Here is a 17,216-nt window from a genome sequence, read left to right as displayed (position 1 = left end):
TTCACTCGTCATCCTGCCCAGCTCTGCGAGCAAGCCTGCTGCTGGCACAATCGCTGTGCTGCTTGCCCCAAGTCGCCCCTCTCGCCCGCCAATCACGACCGCACACGACTGGCGCCGTGACCTCGTCCGTCTCGCGAGACTCGGTTGACGGATCGCAACTCGACCTCGCCAGACAGCTGGACCGCCTCGGGACAGACGGGATTGTGACTGTGGTACGTGCAGCTGCCCTCCTCTGCGTCGTGCGAGGCGTTCGAAGCGAGTTGCGCGGGTCGTCTTCTCGACGACACGCTCGCGAACGGCGTCTCTGCGGCCGCAGCGGGTCTTTCGGGCCCGATCAAAGCGTGCAAGGGCTGACAGAGACTCTCTTCGCTACCTACCGCGCAGATTGCACCTTCTCCGACCGTTGGACGACGTCTGCAACCCATCGAACCGTCTCATCGCTTGTCGCCTCGGCACCCGCCCGCTCTCGCTTTTAACGCCGCTTGACGGGCTTGCACTTCGACGACAGTGTGCTCCACAGCTCAGAAATTGACTGACGAGGCGAACGAGCGCAAAGACGGCGACTCCGCGGCGTGATGGCCTCGGTCTCGTCCCCTCCCCACTCTCCACCTCACGGCTCACCAACCTCGCCTCACTCGCCGTACCAGCAACTCGCCGACGCAGACCACTGCTTCCCGCCGTCCTCTGCACAGCCGATCCTCGGGTCGACGAGGTCGAGGAGCGGGTCGCGGACGTATCGCGAGGTGCAGGAGGAGGAACGCAGGGAGCGCGAGTTGCAGAGGCAGAGGACGCGCAGTCGTGAACGAGCTGCGGCAGAAGACGCGCTCGAAGGGCGCAAGTCGAACGAGCATGCACTCGATCACGGCGCGGGCGAGATGAGCATGACCGAGTTGCGGGCGGAGGTCCGTCTGAGCTCGTTAACCGCCTCTCTCGCGTAGACTGACATTCTTGACCCGCATTACAGATGGAGACTCTCCTCTCACTGCGACGACGGTCGATGAGCCAGCCCATCGCCGTCGACCCAGACCTTCCGCCGACTCTCCCGCCAACTTCTGCTCCTCCGCCTTCCGCCAAACGACCGCAGCTCACTCTGACCATCACGCCGCCTCACGAGTTTGGTCCTGGTGGCGCGCCTATCTCGCCGACTGCGCCAGTGCCAGCCGAGACGGGCACGCTCGTACGGCGTCGCTCGTCAGCTGCCGGACGACTACCCTCCGAACATCCTGTCCCTTCACCTCCGCCAGTCCCTTCTCCTCCTCTACACTTTCCTTCTCCTTTCCCTACCGCAACCACCTCGACCTCGACCGCACCTTCATCCGACTCGTCCGCCTCACCCTCAGACACGCCCTACTCTTCCTCACAGGACCTCTTCTGGCTACCCGCAAGCCTGCATCCCGAGCTCGCACCTCAAGAGTTTAAGGCCTTCATCCGCGACCAGACGCGTCCCGAAGCACTCGCGCGACGGAGCTCGCTCAGCGCAGGGGGAAACCGAGTCAGTCGGCGAGCGAGTCTGTTAAGGGGCGAATACAAGCCGAGGACGGACGATGGGGTGGGCGAGAACGAGGGTGCGGGGGTGAAGCGGACTGCGAGCGATGGAGGACGGAGGGAGAGGAGGAGCGTGCTGAACTTTGAGGAGTTGACGATCAAGGACTTGCAGAGGTTGGAGGAGTTGGCGGGTGCGCCCGGCTGTTATCTTGCTGATGTCTGTATGTGCTGACCCCTGTCTGCGTAGCGAAAGCTGAGGCAGAAGGTACGACGACGGGCGAGGAGGAGGAAGGCGAGCGCCTCGGCCGCGTTCTGCGGCGAAGTCTCAGCTTGAACCCTCACCGCGTTGCCGCCGCCGCCGCATCCGCCTCCGAGCTCGGCACAACTCTGCAGTCGACGCCGGAAGAGACGAGCGACCAGCTGTCCGACGAGGCGCCCATCATCGTTCCTCCGCCCGGCCAGATCCTTCGCCGCAACGCCCGCACCAAGATTCGCAAAGGCAGCATCGGCAGCGAAGTAGGTCGCGGCGGATCTCGCTTTGGGCCGCAACGGCGGTCTCGGTCCAGCACAGGCGACCTCCGGGCGTCAACCTCGTCGACGACACTCTCGACGGCGGAAGACGGAGAACTCCCCGCTGGCGACATCAGCTTCGACGAAAGTGTCGAGAGCGAGGAGACGCGAGCGGGCGGGCCGGCGCGTCAGACGACACTTTCGTCGGCGGAAGACGATGCTGCGACAGGCGCATCGCCGCCCAGCTCCGATAGCCAGCATGTCCCGCGACACATCGAGGTCGCGTCTCCCGCACCTTCGGAACCTCTCCGACATGTCCTTGTCGACAAGCCGATGGAGGACGAGCCGCTTGCGATGCCAGAACCCGTCGCCGCTCAATACGGCCCGGCGGTCCTCACACCTCCCGCCGTCTCCGACTCGTCCTCCTCCTCTCCTTCTACCATCTCTCCCGCCTCTCCCGACTACGACTGGGCGACACACCACCTTCCGACTCCTGCACCTGCTCCTCCGCCGCCACCCGAGCCGCAGTACACCGTTCACCCGCAACATTCTCTCCGCTCCGACATCCCACCTCCGCAGGCCGTACCCGTCCCTCTGCCTAAACGCAGGGACAGCGTGTCTCCCCAGGGACCCCGACCCGAGTCGCCGAAGCCGAGTGTGAAGGAGAAGAAGAGCGGATGGGCAAGGCTGGGTCTCGGCAGCTCGGAGGACAAGGCGAAGAAGAAGGGCAAGGGGAAAGAGGACGCGTCGGAGAAGACGAAGGAGTCGTCTGGCTTTCTCGGAGGCCTCTTCGGTCGCAAGCGAACGGAGGAGCACGAGCGTCCGCCTCCTCGCGCTCCCTCGCCTCCGCCCGAACCTCGCATCCCGCCGCCTCCGCCCACCGCCTCGGGCGTCTTGCTGCCGAACGGCAAGTACGCCAACTTCTACCGCCTGCCGATCCACGTCGAGCGCGCCGTCTACCGCCTCAGCCACATCAAGCTTGCCAACCCGCGACGACCGCTTTACGAGCAGGTCCTCATTTCGAACCTCATGTGTGCGTTGCGCTGGGCTTTCGAGGCTGTAGTGAAGTCGCTGACCAGTCTTGCGCCGCAGTCTGGTACCTCGGCCTGATCCAGAAGCCTGTCGCTCCTCCCCCCGCTGCGCCGCCTGTCCCGATCCCCGGCATGCGCAAGCAAAACCGAGACTCGAGCGCGTCGATGGACTCGCATTCGGCTCCGTCACCGCCAGCCGAAGCTTCGCAGCGACCGCCTCTGACGAAGGAGGCGCCGCACAAGCGCGTCGGGCTCAGCAAGCCGAAGCGTGCGGGTGCTGGAGGACGCACTGCCGAGACGCCGATGCGAACGCCGAGCTACGAGGTGCAAAACCAGCAGCTTGTCGAGGAGCAGAACCAGCGATACTTCCAGCAGCAGCCTTACTCTTCCTCTCCGCCAAAGACGCTCTTTGCGCCACCGCTCTCGTCGTCGGCAGCCGGCGAGCCGAAGCGCACGAACGAACGGACTTCGGCGCCGTCGGTCATGTATCCCTCGCCCGCGCAGAACACGCCCGGAGGATACGGTTACATCCCGGAAGACGACGACGACCGACCGCTCGCTCCTTCCGCACCGCCGCAACACCAGCAGCAGCCCTTCCGCGAGTCGTATCCACCCCAGCGACCTGCACCTGTCCCGACGCACACTAAGAGCGGGTCCAGCTTCGAAGTCACCTCGCGCGCCGGCGGCTCGCCAAAACGCCTCTCCGGAGGTCCCGCCGACCCGCGCTTCCTTTCCTCCTCGCCCCCGTCGGCTCAGGCGACTGATCGACGCCAATCGACCCTCTCAGACAAGAGCTTCGAGGAGATTTACGATGCCTACGCTCCCGGCTCGCCTACAAGTCCGCAGGCGCCGACGATCGATCTGCCACCCTCGTTCGCCGCCTCGATGGGCGCGCCTGTCCCACCAGAGAAGACGGGCGGCTTCCTCGGCTCAGTCGCGCCGCGTGGGTCGTCCCTCAAGGCCTTTGGCGAGGTCGGCGTAAGGCCTCGATAGACGGCGCCCTTCTCACACGTTCCAGCAGACACTTTCTTCCGCTCGTTCTTGCATATACGCCGTCGTCAGTCGCACACGCTTTCCGCTATCCTAGGGTTCTCGCAGGTTCATCGTGCATCGCAGGACATTCTCGCGCCGGAGGTCGCTGAGACGGGTTCTGTGCGAGTCAACAGCATATACAGTGTTGCAGCGGGATCTAGAGTAGTAAGAGAATCATCGAGAGCCCCCTCAGGCCGCCTGGACGTTGTCGCCCTTGTTGGCCTCGCCCTTCTTGCTTCTGTCCGGCATGGCGCTAGCCTGCGAGACGAAGAGGAGATTTGAGAATCAGCAACTAGCCATGCAGAGCTTGGTGACCCATCTGGATGCGAGAGGAGTCTGACGCACCTTGGCGTCGATGGCGCGGAATTGCCAGGCCCATCGAGTATTGTAGAGGAAAGGGCGGTGATCGAAGCGCTGGTCCTCGGGCGAGTACGCCTCGGCGTGGTACGACGGGGTGAGCGTCGTCATCTTGTGCCTGTCAACAATCTGTCAGCATAGCACGTAATGAAATCGGGTGAGAGAAGACTCGCCGGTTGATCGCGTACATCCTGAAGAAGTATTTGACCTTATCGGCGATGTCGGTGGGGCTGAGCCTGTGTCCCCACTCGATCGCGAGCTTGTTGAACATGCCGTAGGGACCCATCTTAGACTGCTTGCGCAAGCGGCCGTAAATGGAGAGCTCCTCGTAGGTCATGCCCATGTCGATCTCGTCGGACTGGACGTAGTCCTTCGTGATCGGCTCGAGCTCGGCGGTCGGCGTGGCGTTGAGGAAGCTGCGGCGTGGACATTGTCAGCAAGTGCGACACCGCAGCGGGTGAGGATGCGCGAGCACTCGTCGAGAATGGGCAGCTCGAAAGCCTTTCCGGCCCAGGCGATGAAGCGCTTCAGGTCGACCTTCGAGATGGAACCGATCGGGTTGATGTCGGCGGCAGAGCAGTCGTACTTCGTGTAATACCCACGCAGCCTACGAGCAGAAGGCGTCAGCACGGAACGGAAACGACGGCGGACCAGGAACCCACGCCTCGTCAACGTTTGCGCTGCCCAGTACAAGCAACGCGCCCGTCTTTCCGCGCACCCAAGGCAGCAATTGCGCAAAGAGGTACGCAAGTAGCATCCGCAGTCGCGCTTGGATGTTCTGCAAGGCGAGGTTCTCGGCGTTCGAGCCGCCGTGGACCTTGTACTCGGGCTTCTTCCCGGTGACGAAGGCGAAGAGGGTGTGGATGGCGGCAACGCAGGCGTCCATGTTGAGGTCGGTGTGGTAGCTGTGCGAGGAGAGGATGAGCTCGCGACGTAGCGAGTCGAGGTCGACACCAGGAACTCACGCTCCGATGGCCTCGGCGAGACCCTTGGCCCTGTTCCGCGTCTCATCGCTCGAGTTCGACGTTCCCATGTAGCATGTGTGGAAGATACGGCCGCAGAACTCGCGCGGGTCGATCGGGACATAGGACGAGTCGGCTGCTTCGCCTGCGATTCGTCGCGCGTCCTTGATGACCGACTCGTCTGCGATGGAGAAAGTCAGCGTGCTTCTGAACACCTTGGCGGCCGCACTCACTGCCCTCCGCCGCAGCCTTGGCGACCAGCCTGCACATCGAGTAGACGATTGTCGCCGTCGCGCACGAGTCGATGCCACCGGACAGCGGAACAAAGTAGCCACCCATGCCCGAGCGACGGAGGTAGTCCCACAGCCAACAAGCCGGTCCGTATCTGCGCAGGAGGCTCGTCAGGCGAGAGGCAAGCTGAAAAAAGCTGAAAGGACGCACGCAACCTCCTCCTCGGGCATGTTGTACTCGAACTCGCCCTCGTGGTCGACCTGCGTCTCGATCAAGTCCTCCGCGTCCTCCGAGCTGAGCCTCGTTTCCGCCCTGACGCGCTGGAAAGCCCCCTCGTGTCCCGCCGCCTGCATACTCCGACTGCTCCACGTGCGGTGCGAGCGGATGTCTTGCAAGTGGACGGTCGCTGTGACGACTTCGACGTCGTTGAGAGAGAATTGCGAGCCTTGGGCGATGACTCGGCCGTTGAGCGTGATGAAGGCGCAACCATCGTAGTAAAGGCGGTCGCCGTCGCAGCCTTGCTGGTTCGCGTAGAGGTACAGGCCGCCGGACTGCGCAGGGAACAAGGTTAGCGTGGATCACGAGAGAGGTGGGGAGAGTACCCGCCTTGAGCGTCGCCTCCTTGATCAGGTCGATACGCGTGCGAAGCTTGCGCAGCTCGTGGTGTGAACCCGACGAGTTGGTGAAGATCTCGACGCCGTCGAGCGCCATCTCAATGTGGGGACTGCGTGGCAATCTGTGTCAGCGGGGCATCGCAAGTAAGCAGGACAAGACGCACGCTGCTGGCGTAAACAGCTCCTCGCACAGCTCGACACCGATGCACGTGTCCTGCGTGCTGACGACCGCATGACCGATGGGGACAGTCTGCTGGCCGGTGACGTCGACGATCATCTTGGGTAGGTGGAAGTCCTCGGTCTGCTTGTGCTTCATCCACGGCGAGAACCAGCGAAGTTCGCGGTAGTTGCCGTCGTTGGCGAGCCACATCTTGGGGCGGATGAGGAGGATCTTGCGCTGGTAGAGGATTATGCGGCAGTTGTAGAGGACGTTCTTGTGGACGACGGGCCTGCGACAGAACTGCGGTCAGCGTGAGGTAAGGCTTCCAAAGTCAGTCCGCGCACATTCCGACGTCGACGACCATATCATATGCATCTTCGCATTCGAGGATCTTCACGAGAACCTGCCACGAGTGGAGCTGGGTGTCGCCTGAAGGTGCGAATGATTAGTTCGGCGACTCGGCAGGGAAGTTGAGGAGATGCGCACCTTCGAGGAAGTGATCCTGGCATCCATAGGCACTGCGGGCGTGCTGAATAGTCAGCGAGTCGCAGGAAAAGAGCGAGACCTCGGACGTCATGTCCAGTCGAGGAGGAGGATAAGCGCGCGAAACATACGTGATCTCGAGTTCAGGACCGATGCGCAGCTTTGCTCCCTTCTCCTTGGCAATCTTGATGGAGCGGAGGATGCGTTCGAGGTTTCCTGCGAGCCTCGGCATCAGTTCGACTGGACCTCGGGGACCGACGAGAGCGGAATAAGGCTGCGTACCGTCAAAGTCGAGGGCGTGCTGGTTCAGCGAGCAGGTTGCGACGGTGATGAGTCCTCCTGCGGGGTGTACGGACGCAGCTGAGGGTAGCGAGAGGCGTCGGCAAGTGGGGAGGAGGCGGCGAGGGAGAGAGGATGAGCGGGTGGTTCGCCTCAGCTTAGCAGGTCAGCAGAGAGTCGCGCACCCATCTCTGAGTCCCTTCACGCTCAGCGAGGCGTGTCAAGCGGTGAGCGGCGAAGCGTAGAAAGTCAACCAGGACTCGAGATGACAGCTTGACCTCGCTCGTCTCCCTCGCCCGCTCAGACTGCCTTGTTTGCCTGCTTGCTCGGTTTCCTGGACGTGTCTGAAGCTGCAGAAGGCGGAGCGAGGGCGCTGCTTGCCGTTGCGATTCCATTCCTCCCCCTCTGTCGCTTCATCAGTGCAAGGAGGATTCACCGCCAACTCGCCCCATAGCGGTTGCCCAGTGCGCGAGCAGCGCCACACGAGTCGTCAAGATGCGCTTCCGAGCCGAGATCTCGAACCCGTCGCAGTTCGCGCGCCTCATCTCGTCCCTCTCCCCGCTCGGCAAGTCGGCGACACTCAAGCTCACGGAGGAGACGACGCACTTGATCTGCATGCCAACCGGGACGAAGAGCGATGTGCAGGTCTGGAGGTGTGCGGGCACCACGATTCTGTCAGGGTTGAGCTGACCCTCCTCGCCTTGCAGCCAGATCGCCAACGTGAGCCGCTCTCCACAGGCCGTCGGTACTCCGCTCACCTCGCTCCCGGCAGGACTCAATCTTCAACACATCGACGATGCGCGTCGAGTCGAACAACAACAACGAGATCTACCTCCAGCTCTCGCTCGACCACCTCGCCAAGGCTCTCCGTTCCGCATCGGTGAGTCCGCCTTCCTTTCGTTCTGAGGGGCCATCGGCTCACTTGTGTGTGCGACAACAGGGCGCAACGCAGGTCACGGCCAAGCTGGCGAAGCGCGGTGGGAACCAGGGCAAAGGCGACGGCGCTTATCCCGTCCTCTCGCTCGTCATCGAGTCGTCGGTGCGTCGCCGCACGCACATTCGGCTCGGTTTTCTCGAGACGCCTTACTGATCGACTCGTTCGGCGGACGCACAGAGCCGTCTCGGCAAGCGCCTCGAGATCACGCAGGACGTTGCGGTCAAGGTGCTCAAGACGGACGACCTGAAAGAGCTCAAGGAGCCGCTGTGTCCTCAACCAGAGGTGCGTCGTGCTCTACACCGGCGAATGTCCCCGAGCCTCGCTTCAGACTGCCCGCTGACTTCGAGCCGCCTTGCCGCAGGTCATCGTCATCCTCCCCGCCCTGCAAAAGCTCCGCACCGTCACCGAGCGCCTCAAGACGATCTCGTCGCACGTCACGATCAGTGCCAACAATCTCGGCGAGTTGCGGTGCGTTCGGGCCCACTGCCTCTCAAGTCCGCCTCGCTCTTGGCGCGCCGTACTGATCGCAGAAACTGGCGAATTGTGCACAGGCTGCGAGCTGAGGCGGACGAAGCGAAAGTCGAGACTGAATGGCGAGGCCTGAAGCGGCCGAACGGCGAGTGTGCGTCCATCTCGCTCTCTCCGCCCTTTCCCCGCTGACGCTTCCCGACACTCACAGCCATGACCGCCGAAGTTGACGACCCAGCAGAGTTCTTCTCCGTCACGCTCGACACGAAGAACCTCCTTCGGTTCCTCAACACCTACGCCGTCGCGACAACCACTATCGCCTGTTCGTCCCCCTCTCTCTCCACACCTCCCGCTCGCTCATGCTCGTGCACGCAGGCTTCTGCTCGAACCACTGCGCCATCTTCTATGTCTACGTCGGCGAGAGCAAGGATAAAGTCCAAGGCGGGGTACTGACTTTCTACGTCCCGGCGGTCAAGATTGACGGGGACGACGAGGACTAGCTGGGTGGGCGCTGTCTGGGTTGTATAGGGTATAGCGGGTCGTGTTGTTGTAATCGTCGACGCTTGCGTTCTTTTTCCTTCGAGTCACGGCAGTCGGGGTTGAGAGCGCCGCTTGGAGTCCGCTCCGTCTGTGCCCTCACGCGCTTGCCGGCCCGGTCGCTCGCTGAAGCCTCGCAGCGAGCATCATCGGCGAAAACTAGCAGGAGCGTTTGCAAGGAAGGCGCAACTCCCTTCGCACGGGCTTGACCTTCCTAACCCTCACCAACTCTCGCTCTTCTCCCTCCGCGTGATCAGGACAGGATAGCATACAAGTGCAATGCGAGCGAGAATGAAAAAACGAATGACTGAACGAGTTGGACTATGGGTATCGCGCCTCCCGCCTTTTCCCCTACCTGCGTCCTCCTCTCGCTTCGAGAACTCGCACTCGCGACTCAAGCGCAGAACTGCACGACAATCTTGACCTTCTGCTCATCCGCAGTGCGCATGTCCTTCTCTACCAGCGCCTTCTCGAGGGCAGCGAGGTCGGCGGTAGAGGCGGGAGAGAGCGTGATGCGCGAGTCGTGAGGGAAAGACGAGTCGGATCCGCTGCACCGCCAGAGTCCGTCAGCTCACACATTATAGATGGCGAGACTCGTGAGCGAAGGTCACAAGGAAAAGCGCGAAGACCCACCTCTTCACCAAGAACGCCTGCAACACGACTGTTCCCTTACCCTGATCAGCCCTTCTCTCCCAGCGACGACAGAGGAGATGAAGCTGACGCACTGAGAATGACAGCCATTTCGGCCTGGTACTGCGCGTCCCAGTCTGCAACGGCAAGACGAAGGAGAGGCCACATGCTTGCGATGCACCCTGCGCGTCCCACCTCCGACTCATCAGCTCCTGTTCCAGGCCAAGAGAGGAGGTGAGGACGCACCGACCGTCCCAATCCACACGACTGCCCTCTTCGCCCCTCCCCACCCCTTCCTACTCTCAACATCCGCCTCCTCATCGCTCCACAACGCCGCGCTACCCGCCATCACGCCGATCGCGAGGGGTACGAGGGTGAGGAACGTCAAGGCGTAGAGGTAGGTTGATTCGGGGTTGGGGTTGGGGTTGAGGAGGAGGGTGGGAGAGCGGGAGGAGAGAAAGGTAGGGTGGAGGAGGTAGAAGAGGCATAGGGCGTTCCAGATTGAGGCGCTGCGTGCGGGACGTGGTCAGCCTACTTTTACGTCGCAAGAGGGAAGAACGAAGGACGCACGCAATACACTCGCCGAGCAAATGCACATCTGCCCTCACCCGCCAATATCAGTCTCCCTCTCGCTCATCCTCGAGGAAGCAAACACGAAGGCACTAGTATACCCCTCCCTACTCGCCTCCTCCCTACTCAAAACCCACGGCAAGCGTTTCTCCTCGTCCTCGGCGTCGGAGGGGAGACGGATCGCGCCTTCGCGGTCGACGAAGCGGATGAGGCGGGTCTTGAGCACTGAATGGCGAGTCTGGGCCATGGGAGCGAGCAAGGGAGAGCAAGAAGGAGAGAGGGAGAGGGAGGCGAAGGCGGGACGAGGAGGAGAAAGGAGGAGAGGTGTGTGCGCGCCGAGCAAAAGGGTGCGTGCGGCAAAGGACGCCGCGGCGAGAGGGACTGTGCGGGATAGGAGTGGGAAGCGACTTCGAGGCGGATTAAGCGGAGTTGCGAGCGGCGAAGGATGCGAACGAGGCAGAGCCAAGGAGGCGACTCGCGCGAGAACGAGGACGGAGGGAACGAGTGTGAATACAACAACTGCGGGCACTGAATAACGTCGAAAAAAACGGGACTGAACAACCTGCGAACCCGTTGTGAGACGAGACGGCAAGCGAGAAGGGCGAACAACCGCCCCTACGCTGGCGGATCTCGTCCGCGCTCCGCCACACCATCCTCCCCCGCTCCTCCTCCTCCACCCACACCTTCGACCCTCCTCGCAGCCGTCCCAGTCCCACTCGCAACCGACTCCCTCCGCCTGGTCCTCTCCTCCTCCCCGCCCTCGTCCTCACTCTCCCCTTCACTTGCACTACTCCCCTCTTCCTCGTCCACCTTTGCACCCTCCGCACGCTGGAGGACCTCCTCACCCTCTCCCACCTCCTTCGAATACACAGGCAAACCGAGACCCTCCTCGCGCTCTCGTTCCCTTCTCCTGCGCTCTCGCCGACGCGCTCGACGCTCAGCCCTTCTTCGTTGTGCGTCGTCGTCTGGACGAGACTGGGCGAAGGCGGTAGCGGCAGACGCGAGGACTGCCGGACTCGCTCCTACCCCTTGGCTCGCTCCTCCCGCGTCCGAAGAAGCTCGTCGGCCCGTCCCGCTCCCGCTTCCGGCGAAAGCGCGCAAATTCCTCCCGAGCTCGGTCACTTGCGCGATCGTGCTCGGTGAGGGCGCGTGGTTCGGATTCGAGCCTTGCGGAGGGGCGGCAGCGGCGGCGGCGGGGGAGGAGAGCGGTTGGAGCGGGACTGGATGAGCGAGAGTGGAAGAGAGGGTGGGAGGAGGAGCGGGCGGTGGGTGGCGCTTGAAGAAGGATGAGAAGCGGGAGAAGGGAGTTGGGCGGGACGGTGGAGTTGGTGCAGTCGCAGTCGCGGGAGGAGGAAGGGCGGGCGGTTGGTCGTAAGCTGGCGGCGGTACCTCGTCCTGCTCGTCCTCTTCTCGCTCGTACACACTGTCGCCCACCGAGCTCCCCCTCGACTCGACCCTCCTCAGCTCCCTCTCGCGCTGCCTCCTCGCTCGCCGTTCGGCGTGGCGTCTGTCCTCGGCGGCTTGGAACGCGAGCAAGCGGTTACGGCGGAGTCGCTGGACGAGGCAGAGTCGGATGAAGACTGTCAGAGCGAAGCAGGCGAGGACGATTACGACGACTGCTCGAACGAACTCGTCTTGTCAGCTGGGAGAGTCTCGAGAGCGAGCGAGAGTGGATGGGACGCACTGTACTTCCATATGTCGAATGTAGTCCCGCTCGACTGGTTCTCGCTGTCTGGCGAGCCCGTCTGCGAGGGGAGGAAGCGAGTCCCGTCGGTGTTGGCCTGCGAGGACGACGACGACGAGGAGGTGGTGGTGGTCGGTGTGGCCGCTTGGCGCGGTGCGAGTGCGGGCATCCCGAGTGATCCCTGGCTGTGCAGTCGTCACTCTGCAAGTCTTGTCCCGGCCAGCGTGAGTGCGCTGACCGTTTCTCACCGAGAGCGGGTCCCGTCGTGGGACTTGGCTCTCTCGCTCGACCATCACTCGCACTCGCCAGACACTCGCAGTGAGCACCCTCGAGCACTCCCACACTCTCACTCAACACAGATTGACAAGCGCACACCCGAGACCCGCTCAAACACCCGTCCGTCCTCTGTCTCCCGCAGTCCGATGACGCCCTCCCTCACATCGCACGCTCATCCCACTCACCCTCGCTTCGTACTCACCGTGCAGACCACCCAAACACACATCCGACAATGCCGTTCACCGTCAGTCTCATCTCGCTCCGTCTCGAGGCGCGCGCGCAGGGGCGCCGCAAACCCAGCCAGCCCCTCGCTCCCCTCACCTCGGCGATTCCGTCACATCCTGATCAACGAGGTTTTGGCTTGGAGGACCGCTGTGCTAACCTGTACGAATATGTCGCGCAGGCCTCGGACATCTGCAAGATCATCCTTGCCATCATCCTCCCGCCTCTTGGTGTCTTCCTCGAGCGTGGCTGCGTGCGTCCCTCTCCTCCTTCTCCAGGCTCTAAACCGCGTAGCTGACACGCCGTGCATTGTGCAGAATGCTGACTTCTGGAGTGCGTCCTCACCGCTGAGCCGCCAGGAAGTCCCGACTCGCTGACTTTCTCCCCCTCCTCCTCCTCCCCCGTCCTTTCTTCCTCTTTCTTCGCGCGCACAGTCAACGTCCTCCTTACGATCCTCGGCTACATCCCCGGTGCGTTCAGTGCCCTTTCCGCCGCATCCTCCCGCCATCTCCGCCCCATTCCTCGCCTCCTGGACTTGGGGACTTCCACAGACGCTGACGACCTGCTTCAAAATACACAGGCATCATCCACGCTCTTTACATCATCTTGGCAAGTAGAATAAATCTCTACGCACTCAGCATCATCCCCGAGACTTTGCGCGAATCCAGCGGGACTCGTTTCGCGATATTGCTTTCCTCTCTTGATGCATACTGACTCCTTCCTCCTCCTCCATGGTCACAGAAGTACTAAGCGCACAACACAACCCTTGGCTGTGCGTACAAGTCGCCCTAACTCTCTCGGCATCGTCCGCAACCTGCCGCCCCCAGTCCGACCTCTGCCTGTTCCGCCTACTGACTCCATCGCCCTCTTTGGCAATCCACAGCAGTACCAAGCGCCTCAGTACCCCTCCCCTTCCCCTAATCGACACTACCTCTCTGTTTCTCACGGAACGGACACTTCCTCCTTCTCAACCTGTAGCTTCTTTTCAACCGCTTCCTTCTTCTTTCACACGCCTGCGTCTGATTTGAACGAGATCTAGCTACCTAGCAGACTGCGCCTGAGATGAGAGGAGAGCGGGGGTACTTGCGAGGTCGAGGAGGGAAGAGCAGACTTTCGTCCGGGAGAAGGAGAGCGCGCGAGTTGAGTTGTTCAAGGGTCGGTGATGGACTGTCAATAGCTGGAAGTGTACGGAGTAGCAGGAGCGCCATACCGCAACCCAGTCAAGCAAAGGTGTGCGACCTTAAGAGGGAGGAGGAGGCGAGGGACGGATCTTGCGGCGCATGCACTTCCCGAGTCGTTCCTGACCTGCACATCGTGGTATAGACTCTTTGGAAAGGGCAGAAGTGTCTGGGCGTGTTGAGCGAGTAACAATGGAGGAAGGGCAAGTCGGGAATGTGGAGTTCGTCAGGGAAGGCGGGACGGAACTAGCCTTGTTGACCCAGGACCAGCAGCAGCCTCGTCGCCTCAACGGCCCAGCATACAAGTTAGTAGCAGGTATAGCGGAGTCTGTCTTGAGACGTGAAGCCAGAGAATGAGACTTCGACTTGCAACCTTCCCAACTCGAGCTCCGCTGTGCGCAACGATCTTGTCGACGCCTCGCTCCCGCTCCTGCTACATTGGTTTGCTCTCCGCGCATCCTTGAGGGGTCTTCGTGCCTCTGCTAGCACTGCTCAAGCACCCGCATGCACAGGTCCTCTCCGCTGTGATCTGCTTCCGTTGTGCGGTTCTTATTCCAGCAGGGTTGCGGGATCCTGCCAACTCTCTCGTTCTTCTCAAAACAGATACTGATGTGCTCATGACATGCTCAAGCATCCGACTGCTGGGATCCTTCTCAACCCTGCCCTCCCATCCTCTCCTTCCTCGCCTCCTGGACTTGGGGACTTGCACAGACACTGACGACCTGCTTCTGGATACACAGGCATACTCCAAACTCTTTACCTCATCTTGGCAAGTAGAATAAATCCCTACACTCTCAGCAGCGTTCCCGAGACTTTGCGTAAAGCCAGCGGGACTCATTTCGCGATATCGCTCTCCTCTCTCGATGCATACTGACTCCTTCATTCTCCTCCGTGGCCACAGAAGTACTAAGTGCACAAGAAGACCCTTGGCTGTGTGTAACAGTTCAGTCAGAAGTGTCGGAAGAGACGAAACCTTCGCTGTTACCGCGAGTCTGCCTGTACGGGTCGTTGTGGTATGGTCCGCCGGTCACACGGTAGCAAGGTCCTGTGCCAACGCGTACCGGCAACGTCGGAGGTGAGTACCGCTGGTTTGTGGCAATGCGGACGCGCGCGTAGCCAGGCTGAGGAGGAGGGGCAGGCGTGGCAGTGCCGAAGTTGATGGGACGCAGTGGGAAAGTCGCATTTGAAAGGAGAGCTTGACGGAGGTCGTCAGCCCATCTGATGAGAAACTGGTCTGAACGGAGGAAAGCCAAGGGTGATGAGCCATTCTCCTGCGTGAGGAGAAGCAGAATAAGAAGCAGAACTCACGTTCAATCGGGTACTGCTGTCCAGTAGTCGGATCCTCCAGAAAGAAGCCCATGATTTGGTCGATCTTGAAGGCAGGGAAACCGCCAGCCCACTCGAGGGAGACATATCCACCGAAAAGCTGCCCCTCTCCTGCCCATCCCACTTTGCTGTCGCCGCCTGACTCAGGTCCTAGGCCCTCAGGTGTGCTGTCCTCGCTGAAAAAAGCTTTGGCTGCCGCGTGAACGAGCTGGTGAGCGATGACGATGATCGCGATGATACAGTGACCAGAACGCTCCACGGGGGAGGCGGCATGTGGTTGCTGCTCGCCTACACTATCAGTCCATGTGCGTGAGGGCGAGTGAGGAATGATGGAGCGGCTGAGGGTGTCGGGCAGGACTGAAGGGAGCGGCTCACCTGTAGCCACTTGTCCATGTCTGCCATGACATACTCGCACAGATAGATCACGTTTGCAGACTCACGCTTCTCCACGACGCCCCACGCGTCATCTAGCCGGTCCCAGATGCGCAGTTGGGGAAAGTTCGCTTGGAGATATTCTGCAACTTCATCGAGAGACGGTGGGGACGAGCGAGGACAGGTCCGAGGATCACGGAGGGCATGGAAATTGCGCAAGCTGTTCGTGACAATGGAGATGTACTGGGTGTGGGAAGCGAGAGCGGAGCTGATGAGGTGGATCTCGTGGTAGAGCGCGGGATCGAGACTCGCGGAGTAGGTGTGGACGATAGCGTTTGAGCTCCAGTGTACGAGCGAGAAGGGGAAGGTACTGGTGCTTGTGCCGGGCGTCGAGGTGGTGTTCAGGGTCGGCTGCTGCAGAGGCGGGAGAGGAGCGAGGAGAACAGCGGCCGGGGGCGTATGCTGGCGAGTGCTGGGCTCCGCGCCAGTGCCGTGACAGCTCAAGCAAGTCAACAGTTGACCCATGTCCGAGTGCGAGTGGTAGAGGACAGAGTGGAAGCGCAACTTGGTGAGCGGGAAGTTCAGGCCTCATCGGCATTGCTCGCTGTGCTTCATAGAGGAGCAGGCTGCTGTATGGCCCATACAACGCTCTCCACGCCATGCAAATCTCACTCGAGTTGACAGCGGACAACTCGTTGAGAAAGCGAGGGAAGGGAGGAGCATCCCGCAGCTCTGCTCGATTCAGCCGGTACGAACACTGCACGGCTCTTTACACAGTCGCCGCTGACCGGCGTCTACTGCTGCGCCTGCCCAATGTTCCCCTTGGCCCACCTCGCCGTCTTGACGCCCAACTCGACCGCGGCCTTTCCCCAGTCCTCCCCATGGTTGTGTCCCTTCTGTTCCTTCCCGACGCCCGCACGCTGCAACGCCTGCTCATCCGTGTTGCAATTCAAGACGCCGTAAATCACCGGCACACCCGTGTCGAGTTGGATCCGCATCAGGCCGTGCGAGACGGCGTCGGAGATGTATTCAAAGTGTTGCGTTGAGCCTTTGATCAGGACGCCAATAGCGATGCAGGCGGAGAAGGGGCCGGAGGAGGCGGAGGCGGAGGACGAGGACGAGGGGGCAGGGGCGGACGAGTCGAGGAGGGAGGAGGCGCCCATCAAGTCGTTGGCGGTGGCAGAGGCTTGGATTTGAGAGGCGGCGATCAACCTGTTTGTATCTCGGGGTCAGTACGTGAAACCAATTCCTCCTCGACCCGACCCCGGATGATGGGGACAGCGATCTCACTGCCGGAACTGGACGCCGCACGCACCTGGAACAAGCCATCGGAAGCTCGTAGCTGCCCGGCACCGTCTCAATCACGATGTTCTCCCTCTTGACCCCACTCGCGAGCATGACCTGTACCGACCCCTCGACGAGCGGCTTGATGACGCTCTCGTTCCATCTGCTCGCGCGATCGTCAGTGAGGGTGACTCAGGAAGGCTGGGACGACGCACCGCGCGTGCACGATGAGGATGCGGAGCGGAGAGCCGTCGAAGCGTTCGCCCGAGTCGGCGAGGCCTTTGACGGTCGAGTCGTGCTCTCCGGCGACCATGGTGGGGACAGAATGAACAGGTAGGTAGCTGGTCAAGCGCCTGTCTAGCGGTCGTGAGCGTGTTGCGAGGAGTGGAAGCGATGAGTGAGCGAGCGGTCGGGAACGAACTGTTCCCTCGACTTCGCTGGACGGGTTCGTTTGCACGCTAGAACGACTTTGAGGGACACACGGAGCATGCTTGTACCAGCGCCGACCGATCCGCTCGCCAACGACACCTCTTTCGCCTCCTTCCCCTCCTCCCTCGCCTGAACCGGTCCTTGTTCGGATCCTGCGCC

At 61.7% G+C, this 17,216-nt stretch overlaps 8 protein-coding genes across 8 annotated transcripts; 3 read left to right on the top strand and 5 right to left on the bottom strand.

Moving 5' to 3' along the window:
- Window positions 1-575: 575 nt before the first annotated feature.
- On the top strand, window positions 576-4,019 carry RHTO_04236 (putative regulator of cell polarity; the record flags this gene model as incomplete). Its single annotated transcript, XM_016417904.1, has 4 exons — window positions 576-902; window positions 965-1,676; window positions 1,733-3,028; window positions 3,088-4,019. The coding sequence occupies 4 exons, from the start codon at window positions 576-578 to the stop codon at window positions 4,017-4,019; spliced, it is 3,267 nt and encodes a 1,088-aa protein (XP_016270820.1).
- A 228-nt stretch (window positions 4,020-4,247) lies between these two features.
- RHTO_04235 (NAD+ synthase (glutamine-hydrolyzing)) lies at window positions 4,248-7,333 on the bottom strand (the record flags this gene model as incomplete). The annotated part of the gene is made up of 15 exons (XM_016417903.1): window positions 4,248-4,316; window positions 4,404-4,533; window positions 4,604-4,831; window positions 4,891-5,022; window positions 5,078-5,320; window positions 5,381-5,558; window positions 5,611-5,762; window positions 5,819-6,159; window positions 6,191-6,332; window positions 6,387-6,671; window positions 6,727-6,811; window positions 6,869-6,900; window positions 6,997-7,081; window positions 7,148-7,225; window positions 7,330-7,333. The coding sequence occupies 15 exons, from the start codon at window positions 7,331-7,333 to the stop codon at window positions 4,248-4,250; spliced, it is 2,184 nt and encodes a 727-aa protein (XP_016270819.1).
- Window positions 7,334-7,639: 306 nt separating this feature from the next.
- RHTO_04234 (HUS1 checkpoint protein) lies at window positions 7,640-9,049 on the top strand (the record flags this gene model as incomplete). Its single annotated transcript, XM_016417902.1, has 9 exons — window positions 7,640-7,797; window positions 7,852-7,864; window positions 7,917-8,024; window positions 8,085-8,183; window positions 8,259-8,363; window positions 8,443-8,549; window positions 8,633-8,703; window positions 8,761-8,871; window positions 8,925-9,049. 9 exons carry the CDS (start codon window positions 7,640-7,642, stop codon window positions 9,047-9,049), a joined length of 897 nt encoding a protein of 298 aa, XP_016270818.1.
- A 431-nt stretch (window positions 9,050-9,480) lies between these two features.
- Window positions 9,481-10,533, bottom strand: RHTO_04233 (uncharacterized protein; the record flags this gene model as incomplete). Its single annotated transcript, XM_016417901.1, has 6 exons — window positions 9,481-9,634; window positions 9,720-9,747; window positions 9,812-9,853; window positions 9,963-10,225; window positions 10,287-10,314; window positions 10,380-10,533. The coding sequence occupies 6 exons, from the start codon at window positions 10,531-10,533 to the stop codon at window positions 9,481-9,483; spliced, it is 669 nt and encodes a 222-aa protein (XP_016270817.1).
- A 368-nt stretch (window positions 10,534-10,901) lies between these two features.
- RHTO_04232 (uncharacterized protein) lies at window positions 10,902-12,139 on the bottom strand (the record flags this gene model as incomplete). The annotated part of the gene is made up of 2 exons (XM_016417900.1): window positions 10,902-11,902; window positions 11,971-12,139. The coding sequence occupies 2 exons, from the start codon at window positions 12,137-12,139 to the stop codon at window positions 10,902-10,904; spliced, it is 1,170 nt and encodes a 389-aa protein (XP_016270816.1).
- Window positions 12,140-12,478: 339 nt separating this feature from the next.
- RHTO_04231 (stress response RCI peptide, putative) lies at window positions 12,479-13,218 on the top strand (the record flags this gene model as incomplete). The annotated part of the gene is made up of 6 exons (XM_016417899.1): window positions 12,479-12,490; window positions 12,650-12,721; window positions 12,786-12,801; window positions 12,903-12,938; window positions 13,049-13,077; window positions 13,210-13,218. 6 exons carry the CDS (start codon window positions 12,479-12,481, stop codon window positions 13,216-13,218), a joined length of 174 nt encoding a protein of 57 aa, XP_016270815.1.
- Window positions 13,219-14,590: 1,372 nt separating this feature from the next.
- Window positions 14,591-15,869, bottom strand: RHTO_04230 (uncharacterized protein; the record flags this gene model as incomplete). The annotated part of the gene is made up of 3 exons (XM_016417898.1): window positions 14,591-14,880; window positions 14,955-15,252; window positions 15,348-15,869. 3 exons carry the CDS (start codon window positions 15,867-15,869, stop codon window positions 14,591-14,593), a joined length of 1,110 nt encoding a protein of 369 aa, XP_016270814.1.
- A 269-nt stretch (window positions 15,870-16,138) lies between these two features.
- RHTO_04229 (6,7-dimethyl-8-ribityllumazine synthase, riboflavin biosynthetic process) lies at window positions 16,139-16,941 on the bottom strand (the record flags this gene model as incomplete). Its single annotated transcript, XM_016417897.1, has 3 exons — window positions 16,139-16,556; window positions 16,660-16,791; window positions 16,844-16,941. 3 exons carry the CDS (start codon window positions 16,939-16,941, stop codon window positions 16,139-16,141), a joined length of 648 nt encoding a protein of 215 aa, XP_016270813.1.
- Between the last annotated feature and the right edge of the window lie 275 nt (window positions 16,942-17,216).

This window comes from Rhodotorula toruloides, assembly GCF_000320785.1.
Source record: "Rhodotorula toruloides NP11 unplaced genomic scaffold Scaffold26, whole genome shotgun sequence".
NCBI classification, from domain to species: Eukaryota; Fungi; Basidiomycota; class Microbotryomycetes; order Sporidiobolales; family Sporidiobolaceae; genus Rhodotorula; species Rhodotorula toruloides.
This window is presented reverse-complemented; position numbering and strand designations above follow the sequence as displayed.